The sequence below is a fragment of the Poecile atricapillus genome, chromosome W, assembly GCF_030490865.1.
Source record: "Poecile atricapillus isolate bPoeAtr1 chromosome W, bPoeAtr1.hap1, whole genome shotgun sequence".
NCBI classification, from domain to species: domain Eukaryota; kingdom Metazoa; phylum Chordata; class Aves; order Passeriformes; family Paridae; genus Poecile; species Poecile atricapillus.
In genome coordinates this window covers 7,211,504-7,223,833 of record NC_081288.1, presented here as the reverse complement: position 1 = coordinate 7,223,833, position 12,330 = coordinate 7,211,504, and the positions used below count along the sequence as shown (strand labels likewise).

Here is a 12,330-nt window from a genome sequence, read left to right as displayed (position 1 = left end):
GTCTGATCTCTTTATCTTCTGTATGTTTGTCATGCTGTTAATTTATATGAACAAGCTTAGCAAATAAAATTCACTCCACTGGTGGATCTTTTCCCAGGAATGAATATATTTGTTCTCAGGGCAACTCCACCAGCTAAACAGTGAAACAACTCACTGTAGAAGTCGTCACACTAAATCAGAATATGTCTCACATGGAAAGGCTTTTCTTTCAGAAAGGCATGGAAAAAAATGTGAAATAAATCCTCAATTCTCAAATACACTGTGGGGCAAAGTTTGTATCTATGGGCTGGCAGTATTCTCACAAAGGAATGCCTGTGTTCAGCAATGTCTGGCATGTGTTCATATGTACTGGCTAGGCTGAAGTCAGCATGGGAGCTTTGGGGGCTCAGGACTCTCAATATTGAGGCCAGACATTTTGCCAGGTTACCACAGTTACTACAGAACAAAGTGTCCCTAAATAAGAGACTGGCACTGAAGTACAGCATGCAAAGCTCACGGGTGTCTGTGCTCCCCTTAACTCAAAGGAACATAACTGTCTGCACTTGTGGTGGTCCAGGTCTGAGCAGGTGGGGCAGGTGGGTAGTCTGAGATGAGATTCATCACACCAGAGCTAAGATCTTTACCTGGCAGACAGCTCTATGTCACAGCTAATTAGTGCACCCTCCCTGTATAACCACTGGGAAGAAATAGGCACCTTTCAGGAACAATTAATCTGACTTATTTTACCTGACTCATTCAAAGATGACTGCTTTGGAATTCAGCAAGTTTCAGGCTTAAAAACCTGTATCTCTTCTCTGACCTCAGACCCCTGCTCAGATGTAGGCATATTCACCTGATTCATCCCTCTGTCCTATCAAGTCTATAAATTTAAAATTTTTATTTCAAGCAGGTTGGCACAGCCAGGGTTGAGGAAGCGTTTCCTATCTACACTGTTTCACCTGACTATCTAAATTGAATTGGACCAGATTTCAGCTGTTAATGAGGCCTTATGCTATTTTAGTCTTTCAGCCCTTCATTATAGGCATCTTTAAACCTGTATTCCATTAGAAAAAGACTAACACTAAGGCCATTTGGAAACAAAAGCTGACCTGGGAAGGAAGAGACACAGTTGTTCTTCATAGGGATAGCTGGACCTTAGAGCTTGTCTCTGAAATGCATTTCTGCCTCACTTACAGGCCAGAGACACTTATAAGGTGCAGATTCAGAGCATCCTGCTCCCAACTTCCCCAACTGACTTACGTGGGATCCCAGCACACCATGGCTGTGTATGCCACTCACATCCACTCAGCTTTGCTTCTCTCCAAGAAATCAGATTAGGGGTTGTGATGACAGCAGCCTGCCTTGTCAGGAAGAGCTGAATAGAACCACACAAAATTAACCTCAGCAATTTATTTCATTCACAGATAATGGGCTGTGTTTCTCCATCCACAGTTTTCCCCACCAGAGAAGGGTATGTGGTGCTCCAACACTTTGCTCCAGGCAGGGAATGAGGGAATCAACAGCTCTTGTCTCTCCCCTCTGAGGAGGGAGGAGGAGCAGACAGGCCTTTTTCTGTCCCATGGTGTGAAACTGTGTTTACAGGGACTAGAGGAAATGCACAAACAAATTATCAAACACATTAAATTTGCAGCCAGGGAGAGGAAGAGAAGTGGCAAAATTTGCTCTCACCCAAGTTTAATTATGCCTGTTACCACGCCAGAGAAGTTGCTGGGCAGAATTACATATACGCAAATCACTGTACTCTTCTGCTCTTCCTTCATCCTGTGCAGACCTCTGCACTGTAAGGAGGGCAGTGCCATATCCCAGTTTGCCATGGAGCTTGATCATCCCAGGAGAGCTCAGGGAACTGCCCTGAGATGCTTCAGCACCTTGGGGTGCTCCATCCACATTCTCATGGCTAGCTGTCTCTTCCCAGACCTCCTTGCAGCTGTGCTGTCTCCCTCACCCACTGCCAGTACTAGTACCGAGTCAGAAACTCCCTGAATTTGTGCTACATATAAAAGGAAACAAAGAGCCATCTCCTGCTCACATTATAGCTCTACATCTACATGCAGTGCTGTGAGATGCTGTAGAAATAGTAGCAAGAAAAACAGAATATTGAACCCACATAATCAAGCCAGTTCCACCAAGCTGTTTTCAGGGGCTCCTGTGAGCTGCACTGTCTATGAAGTCCATGCCATAGCCTAGATCCCCTTGCACAGCATGTGTTTTGCTGGTTGGTGTGCACCAGCTGTGTGTATGTTAAGCGGGAAGATCCCAAAAGCCAGCAGCCCTGCAAACCCCCTCCTCCCAGCTAGTCACATTGTATAAATACAGCCACTCAGACCTTGTTTGTGCTGGAAGACAAAGCTCCCTGCAGACAATTTATTGCAGCCTTCCCAGGGTGGCCCCCTGCTCTGTTCACCCGGGGGAAGGTGTAATAAATTGCCTGTGGGGAGGCTGTGCTCCTCAGAGTCTCTTTAGATATGAGGTACTTCTGTCCAGCCAGAAGATTTACTTGTGTGAAAACCGACCTTTGCTTGAGGAAGGGAACTAATGGGGTTCTGCTACTTAGCACACAGCTCTGAGCTAAGCCATCCATTACACACACATCTTAATAGCAGTCTGGCTCTTGAGTCCCATAACATCATTTCTGTTTTCTGCTTAACTAGGAATATATTTGTATAAGTGAGCTGTGTGGAGAGAAGGGGATAAGTTGTTTTCCCTTTCCATTCAGCCACCTGAGGGGGCAGAAAAAATGACATTCTGAAAATTTGTTGTTTTGAGTGTGTTGATGCTGGCAGCATTGTCTTGTCTAATTTTGGGAAGCATTTAGACTGCATAAATGCTGATAGGTACCATGCAGAAATGATGGATTCTGTCAGTGTAGGATTTGTAGCTAATTTGGATCAAACTGCAATAGCTGTGTCAGTGCCTATGCACGGATTCTCTGACTGGGTCAAAGTCACGCAGAATTGTTTCTGTTTTCACTGCAATTTGTGTGTTCATAACTTACATGAGTAGGTGTGATGGGCTGTCATCAGTGCAGCAACAGGAAGGTCTGCTATGAGGGGTCCTGTCACTGTGGCATTGACCAAGGGCTGAGTCAGTAAATAAGTGACCCTCATGCCAGTTGTGACAGACAAATCATACCTTCATGTGCTGCTGACAACACATGGGGCAGCTAGAAGAATTTCTATTCCTAAAATGGTCCAAAATCCTCAGATAAAAGATATGATTTAGATGCTGAGGGGTGGTGTTATCCAAGACAGTACACCCAGCAAGTTACCTCTAATAGCCAAAATGTGACTCTTGGCACTTACCAAAAATCAGGAAAGGGCTGTGCTGATGCTCAGGAGATTGAGGGGCAATTCCCCTGGTGACTGAGGGAAGAGGAGGAAGGCAGTGTGCTGCTGTGATCCAGTCACTGCCCTCACCTCACATTTGGGTGACTGACTCTACGCCAAGAGGAGCTGCAACAACTTTTGTACACAACCACATCTTTTTGTACAAAGATGCATTTCTCTTACAAGCCAAGCTAAGCTCCAGGGGACATTGCAGTGGTGGAGCAGTTAACAGACTATGTTGAGCTGGGTTGCTGCTCTCATAGCTTGGGCAGGCCAGGTTCCCCATGGAGGCAGAGGACATACCATACTCAGGTCAGTGCCTTTGCTTGATGCTGTAACCAAATTTGAGGGAGGAATGTACCTGCACTACCGCCTTGATTCCTTTCCTTCTCTATGTTGATACTGCCAGGATATACGGCCTGAAAGAGATGAAGAGAGTTGGTCTCTATATATTCCAAAGCAGATCCCTAAGTATTTTGTACATGGAGAATGAGGCATAGGAATGAGCAAATATCCCCAAAGCACATGGTTTTCCAGGGATTCAATGCACCAATATTTTAGAAACACCAAGAAAAATTGCCTGACAGTAGGTAAAGACACAGTCAGCTTCATAATACAGTGCAGCTAGTGAGAAAGAGAAAGGGGAATAGGCTTAGGTTAAACAATATCCACGGTTTTTTGTTTTGTTAGCTGCTGTTTCCTGTATTTCTGGAATCAAATTTACCTCCAGTTTTATGGCTTTCCCTGCAATGAGGTAAAAGTTGACACAGGTCTCTCTTGCTGCCTCCTGTCCCCTGCATACCAATCCCTGGTGCTGGACTAGGTGGACCTGGGCACACACAGGCACAAGGGGCAGGACATGGGTTCCAAAGCAAAATGAATGCAGAAGGGGAGGTAAATGAAGCTTTTTAGCTGATTTTAATTCCTGACTGATTACTTAACAGGCTAACTATTTAGCATGAGCATTGTCTGCTTTTAAGTGTCAGCACATAAAAGTGTACACCCATGACTATTAGCAAACAGGGCTGGGACATAAAAGGAGCTGTGCAGCCTGTGCTGCTCAGAATACTCATTTAGCATGAAAAACTGGACATAATGACATCTGCATTTAAGTCCATTATACCAACGAATACAATTTTTCTTTTCCTGTTAGTAAATGGCCCCATATTTTTCAAATTATCCTCTGAGGTTCTGAATGGCATGGTGAGGGATAATGAGCCAGACCCAGGATGGATGAGGCAGAAAAGGGGTGTTCTCCTTTACTCATTGCTTTGTAATAGTGAAATGAGAGATAATCCACTGACAGGGTCACTGAGATCTGCTGACAGCTCTGTCCTGCATCCCAGCCAGATCAGAGTCAGTTAGCTGAGAAAGACATGGATAGAAGTCTTTTATTAGCTAGCTTCCACCAGACTCAAACTTCACAAGAATGAGGATGGTATCAATGCCCCAGGAAAGATAAACACCTGAAATAGACAAGACATCCATTTGCTGTGGCCATGTTTTGAAATACCATTGTGTTGAAGATCACAGTGAAGTATTTTTTTACCATTTGGCAGGTTCTGCTTGGAAGTAAACACATGGGCTTGTGCTCTCAAATGCTATGACAGTCTATCTGCCCAGTCAGCAACTCGACTGCTGAGAGCCTGGTTCCTGCTAGGTGATAGATGGCCAAGTTCAGGCTGACAGGATATGTCTAGGGCTGAGTGTTAGAGGCAATGCTAAATATTTTGTGTTTGACAGTTTATTTTGGTGTATGGAGATCAAGAGTGCTGCTTATTTTTTCTCTCACTGTGCACACAAGCATCCCACCAGCTCAGGTGCTTGGCAGTCCTGATTTCTTCTATTCCCACTGCAAGGACAGAGCAGTAGTGTTCAAACACTTTCCCAACACTGCTGAATTTGCCCATCTGCACACACACACACACACACACCTGGGTTCACAGATGAGACTGGCAGCAGCAGTGAGGATTCTCCATCTCCTGACAAGCCAGTAATCAAACTGGTGAGTCCAGGACCTAGTCAGGCATTTCTCTGACCCATGAGTCAGAAGTGGGTGGGCCTGTGTGTAATGCAAGGGAGAAATTGGTGGTAGTACCAGTTTCCCCACAGCAATGATCAGGAGCTTCCACAAGCACCACTGTGAGTCTGTGCTTGGCTGGTTACGATGGGAATTGCCATTCATCACAGCGTGAGGGGGCTTAAGCTGTCTCAGAGAAAGTTGTCAGTTAACCAACGCTTAATAGAGAGCAATCTGATCAGTACAAGACATGTCCTCTCAGCTAAAAAGACTTAAATGTTTCAGATGCAGCAGCTTCTGAAGTCTTCCAAGACACCTTCTGCAGTACTCATTATTATTTCCCTGCTGCTGAGAGGGAGCAGCCAAGATAGGCACTTTGTGTTCATTATCTAGCATAATATTCACTGGTCTATTTAATTAATGCTTGGAAAATGTACTTGATGAATTACAAGTTACTGGGGGTGGGGAGAGAAGAGGAATGCAGAAATAGATTAGCATTGGCTGATCTTTTAAATTTTCTCAAAAATTATTCCCTTGGTTTTTACACTCACCAAGTCTCATGGAGTGTTCCCCCTTTCCTGTAGAGACAGCTAATTTCTCACAGGCACAGTTGCTGGCTATCAAGGAACCTCTTGTCAGAGCTGCTGGAGGCAAAACTATTTGCTGAGTGTATTGCAAGAGGTGCAGGTAGTGGAGCAGAGGTCTTGGACACATGGTACTGCCTGTTTCCCTGTCCAGCCTATCCATTATATCCCAGATACATCAGCTTCACATCACATGAAAGAATGCTGCTCTCTGGGGAGTCCTCAACAGAAATCTGAGAGCTGCCTCTCAAAACTGATGATCTTGAAACATGCCTTGAAAGGCTCCTAAGCTTAACAGGCAAAACAGATAGAGGGGGGCAGAAAAGGGAGGGGTGTTTTCTAAGCCCAGCTCAACAGCCCAAGCAGCTAAATGATTTTCTGAAGGTCACAAAGAAATCTGTGTCTGAGTTGGGAATTCAGTGCAGATTTTTGGTTGGTTGGTTCATTGCCCTAGCAGCTGGATGCTCCTGCCTGCCTCCTTAGTCATTGACATTGGTCATTGTAAAGTGTGGGTTCCTTCACTGTTCATAAAAGATGGAAACAAGAGATATGACATAAATTAGCCATAAATGAAAAAAAAAAAAAAAAGTGTCTTTCCCCACCCAAGTCCTTTTTGTCATTACTACACCAACTGTGAATTCAGGGTAAACTACTCCAGTTCAGGTTTTCTAAGCTTGCAACACAGAAAATTCAGTAAGAGCTCCCTTTACAAATCTGTTTTCTTTTAAGTAGCACCAATCTCCTGGTGCACATGTTCTGCATTGGTCTGGGTGCACGTGTGAGAGCCAGTAGCTCCCCAGCTCACTCTCCACTCTGGAAATCACTTGAGAATTGGGCTTTCTTTGTGAGATGAAGTATCGTGTGCAGGCTCTGTGCTCCCAGAGACTTAATTTTGTACAGAAAACGATCTATGCCCATGTGGAAAGCCTTGGGAAAAGTTCCCTGCAGCCTTAAGAAATGCAATATTGCCCTCTAGTGATGATGAGAACGATCGCGTTTGAGCTGGTGGAACAGCTTTTGGCTAACCTTCACTGGGATTCAAAATGGAAAAAAAGTTCTTGTTCTCTTCTGACCTTGGAATAAGAAAACCTACCATCATAACTCGGAGAGCACTTGTAGCAGTGATAAGAAGAGAACGTTGTTCAAGAGCCACAGAATGTGTAAAATTACCATTATTCTCCATGAATTCAGCAGATGAAAAGCCAGTTGTACTCAGAGAGCAGATCAAGTAAGAAGGTTCCTTTTTTAATGAATCAGTTTTTTAATTTCTATAGCCAAGTATATTTTTTTTTATTAAAAAGAAAAAAAAAGAGGAAAAAAATAAGTGTTTTAAGGACAGGAGGTGAAACAATGAAAACCAGGAAAAAAATAAGTTTAATCTTTGTTTTTCATCATTGCTACATTCAAATATTTTTGGTGATTTGTGGGTTTGATTGTTTCTTGGTGCTTTCTTGGGGTTTATTTTATTTTATTCAGGTTTTATTTTTATTTCTCTTCTGAAGTGGGAGAAGGAAGGGTAAAACAGACAGGAGCCTTTCAGCAGATGAACAAAATGTTTCTCTCACTCTAATAAGCAAGGAGTTGATTCTGCCTGTCAGGAAATAAAGTGTTTTGAAGAGCCTTCAGAGGACACTTAGGAGCACTACAAAGCTTTGACCTTTGCCCCTAAGAAGGTTACACTTAAGGCCCTGGACTCTGCAAATAGCTGGATGTGGACAATCCCTTCAGTGTTTGTGTGAAGCCTCAGGAGTGTCCACAGGTCTGTCTGCTCCCAGACAGCGGGGTCAGGGAGTGCAGTTTCTCTGTAACTGGACCCCCAGCATGTCAACCCAGACTTCTAAGGAATTTGGGTTTTTTAAAGTCCCTGGTGCAGACACCATTTCCCTGGCACCTTTCCCATTCTAATTGCCTCTGACAAGGCACGATAGCACTGGAATTTATGTAAGGAACATTGCTATCAGTGCACTGCAACTTGAAGATCACTGCCAAACAGTATCAGCAGAAAGATCTATTTATTTTTCCTTACCTAAAACACTAAGTAAATGAAAAATTCACCTTAACATGCACTGAACATATTCAGTAACATTTCTCTGTTACTACAGGAACACACAACATACCTTTGGGGAATGATCAGTTATTAACATGGACAGTATCCAGAGCTTTTTTTTTCCAAAAAAAACAGATCTCAAGGCAGAATTAAGGGCAGGAGTCAATTCTCCCAAAGCTCTTGCAAAGTTCATTGCCAAAACATCAGACCTTCAGAGCAGGCAGGACATGTAGTACTGAATAAATTCATACGTATCATGGGCTTTCAACATAATTGCAAATGTTTGGGGCAATCAGCCAATGCAAATGAGTGGGTTCTTCTGACCCTGAGGATTTGAGCTTTCTCCTGCATTCTGAGAAGTCACTTCAGTTCAAAAAAATTAGATTATGATCATTCCCTGTCATCCCTAACATTGTTATTCATGGTACTGGTGAACTGTATAAGGTTAGTAACTACTGCCTTACTGTGAGACTATAGATATAATATGTAAAGAACCCTTTATAAAATTTGCTTTATGCAGAGCTGAAGGAGACAGGGAAGGAATTCAGAAGAGCATTTCTGAAGATGAGTATTTTACAAGATGCAGGTTAACAGCACAGAATTGTTGTGATGGGTAAAGGAGTAATGAAGAAATGCTGATGGTGAAAATGTGATGGCAAACAAAGAATTTTCAAGAAATCAGAATAAAGCTTTATTATAAGTCTAAAAACAAAACAAAGGATTATTTAGAACCTAAATAATTTACCTGATGATTCAGGTCCTTTGGTATGTCTGGGGTGGTGGTGACTGATCACATCCTGGAGCGTGCACGAGCGTCCTTCACCACCTCAGTCTGCTAATGGAACAAAGTTCATTTGTTCATGACTCCATTGACCACATTCTTCTTTTAATAAGTGCATTTCTTTGTTTTGCACTAGTTCCTTTGTGTCTCACCCTTGTTGCTTTCCCTTTCAGGTTCTACATTGAAAGCATCTCCTATCTGAAGGACAATGCCACCATAGAGCTGTTTTTCTTGAATGCCAAGTCCTGCATCTACAAGGTGAGGGTTTGGGGAGCTCTGGGTGGCACCGGAGTGGCCTGAGACACCTGGATCTGCATTCCCTGCCCCAAAATTTACACTGCTCACACCTGGACTTCCAGATACAACCTTCTCCTCCTCCTCCTCCTCCTCACACAATTCCCTCTCTCCTCTGGCTCCAGCTACCACCTCACTTGGCAGCAGCTTTCCTGTCAGAGAGTGGTTCTGGGGTCAGACAGCTCTGGAAGTAACTCTTGTGGCTGGCAAGAGGGAATCTGCGCTGCTAAAATTACAAACTGGCTCGTATTTAGAAGGAAATGTCTGGATTTGTGTGAAAAGCGCTCTCTGGGCCGAGCGGCTGTCGTGAGGGTTTCCGGCCCGCAGAGGGCGGCAGTGCGGCGCGGGCGCCATCTTCGGGGCCGGGGCAGCGGTGTGAGTGAGGGGGAGCATGGAGAGGGAAAGATGGGATGGCCTCAGTTGGAATGGAACCGCAGGGATCGTCGAGTCCAGCTCTTGGCTCTGCACGCATAAACCCCAAGAATCCCACCATCTTCCTGAGAGTGTTGTCCAAACGCATCTTGAACGCTGTCAGGTTTAGTGCTGTGACCGCTTCTGTGGGGAGCCTGTTCCGGTGCCCAGCCACCCTCTGGGTGAAGAAGCTTTCCCTGACATCCAACCACTTTTCAGTTCCATGTCATTCATGTCACTGCTCACCAGATAAGAGTTCAGTGCCTGACCTTCCACTTCCCTTTGTGAGGATGTTGCAGATCACCGTGAGGTCTCCCCTCAGGCTCTTCTCCAGGCTGAACAAGCCAAGTGACCTCAGATTTGTGGGACAGGAGGAGTTTATGGATTTATATGTGAGTGGGGTAAAGGTGTCTGCAGATATGCACCAAAGATTGCCTTATAGTGGGACAAGCTATGCACTCAGAAATGGTTTTGTGTGAGTAATTGCTCTCCCTGGTACAATCCTGAGAGACCAGGCCACTGTCCCTGGCACTGCAGCTCAGAGCAGCCCCTTGCAAGGTACTGTCTGTGCCAGAGGTAACGGTGTCCTGGCACATCCTCAGCTTGGAGGGGTGCCCACAGCAGAGCCATGAAGCTGATTCCTCTCATGCCACAAGCCAGCTGTACATGGCAAGGTCCAGAAAATCAACCAGCCCCAGACCATGCTGAGGAGGAGATTGGCAGTGTGCAGACTCAGCCAGGTGGGCTGGATGTGTGGGACTGGGAGAGGTTTGTCAGCAGCTGGGATTCCCTGGGAGGATCCCTCCTACCTCCCTCTGTGCTGGCAGAGGCCATTCCTGTGACTCACCTCCATCTGCCAGAGAGGAAGTGGTAGAAAAAGACAGATGTAGTCAAGGAGAGATTGTTCTGCCAATCCCACAACCCTCAGTACATTTGTGACCTCTTAAGCCAAGCAGATTACACCAAATCTGCAGCCACATTTGACACTTATATGTCCTAAAATGTAGGGACTAACTTTGTATTTTCTAAAATGCAGGGCAGAAGCCAGAAAATTCCCTTTTTTCAGTGCCCAGGAACTAGGCAGGGCTACTGAGCTGAGCTGAGCCGAGCTGAGCTGTGCAGTGCTTTCCTCTCCGGCAAGGCTGCAATTAGATGTGCTTAGTCAGCCCTCTCCAGCAACAAGCTCAGTGAGCATCACGTTTTGGTTCCTGGGGAAAGTTCCTTTTTGAAGTACTGCCAGGGAAAGCTTACACTGTTGTTCTTTTTTTGGAGAAAGCTTAATAAGAAGAAGAGAAGAAAAAAAAATAAAGAAAACAAAGTGCCTACAGATCTAGGTTGCTCTATTTTAGTCTGACCTCTCCTGAAACCATTACTTTGCACATTCAAGCTGAGTGTCTCTATCCAAAAATAGCCCTGCTGAAGTCCCAGTCTCCCATGAAGATCCTTCCCCATTTGACTTCCAGGCAGAGTGCTATTAAAAAGGACTCTGAATTTGAAAGTTGGGTGCACAGTGTCTGCTAAGACTCAGGGCAAGCACCCAACCAGGTAGATTCCTCCTGATGTATTGTTGTGGGGAACTCGGTGTCTAAGCACAGACAGTGCTTATCAATCCTGCAGCTAGCACGTGATATCGCATGCTGCCAAACCATGAGAGCTTCCTTGTTGCACCAAAAGTTTCCTTATTGGACTTTCCATGGATACCTCCACCCCTGGCTCTCCTGCAGCGCAGGAAGACCAATGTGTATGAAATAAGCGTACTTCCCGACACTATGCTAGCACCTCAGACCTTCCCCTGTTGATTCTCCAGACACACATCCACAAATATCCCCTTGCTCAGGTTGGGAAAGAATAAAACTGAGGCCCAGTTTGGGACTGCCGGTCACTGGGTTGCCACCTGGCCCTGTGTTGGGTGCTGTGCTCCTCCAGCTCTGCCCACTGCCCCCACTCAGCAACGCTGTCGAGTAGTGTGATATTCATGAACCCACACACACAAACTCTTGCACAGGACCATCAAGCCACTTTTTTCCAGAGTGGCCAAGCCACATTTGTACTACCAAAGCAGACAGGGCTTGGCATCGGGCACTGTCCCTTGATCAGACAGGCTGTTTAATTACTCACACGTTCTGGCATGGGCTTTGGCCTGTGCCAACTAGCTCCGCCCCAGGCGTTGCTTCGGCACTGATCAAGGATGCGCACCTGTTCCAAACAGGCAACCCAGTGGTGGAAACCCCATCTGGGATTGGGGGGGAGAGGGTGAGTGTTTACTCATGAGCTGTACTACACCCCATGTACCCTTGGGGCCAGAAAATGGGCTCTGGCCCACTTCACCTGCCAGTATAGACTTGCCATAGCATTGACACATGGTTGCATGGGCCGGTTTGTCTGTGCCATGCCTGATGCTTCCAGCCAGGAGGAAGACCAGGTGCTCTGGTTCTAGTCTGCATTGCCTCTTGCTATGGGATGTGCCTGATAACCTCAGCCCGGCCCTGCCTGCGGCTGAATCAACATCTTGCACCAGCCGCTTCCCTTGGCACAGGCTCATCATTGGTGCAGGTGCCTGGGTGACTCAGGCAGTTCAGCTGAGAGGAGAAAGGTGTGTTTATTGCCTGTAGCAGAGCTGCTCTTCACTCCCCAAGGAGTTGTTATGCAAGAGGTGAACTTATTTTAAAAAGCTGGCACTGGTGAAAGCCAAGGACACCTGGATCTTATCCTGTGTTTTTTTCCCTTTGTTTTTGATTTTGCCAGAGACAAGCCAATGCAGCAATTGTGGCTTGTAAATGAGGTGTGGCCATGACTTGGCTGGAGCATGGATCACAGCAGTGATCTATATTTGGATCACTCATTTCTTGCCAGATCAAGTAAAATAT

General features: G+C 45.5%; 1 protein-coding gene across 2 annotated transcripts in view; it reads left to right on the top strand.

Annotated features, from left to right (window-relative positions):
* The window catches only part of LOC131591516 (FERM domain-containing protein 4A-like), a 176,600-nt gene that overhangs the window by 90,524 nt on the left and 73,746 nt on the right, over positions 1 to 12,330 (top strand). For both annotated transcript variants that reach the window (XM_058862307.1, XM_058862308.1), the window contains exon 5: positions 8,932 to 9,016. In XM_058862307.1, coding sequence (XP_058718290.1) covers positions 8,932 to 9,016 — 85 coding nt within the window. The remainder of the gene's footprint in view (positions 1 to 8,931; positions 9,017 to 12,330) is intronic.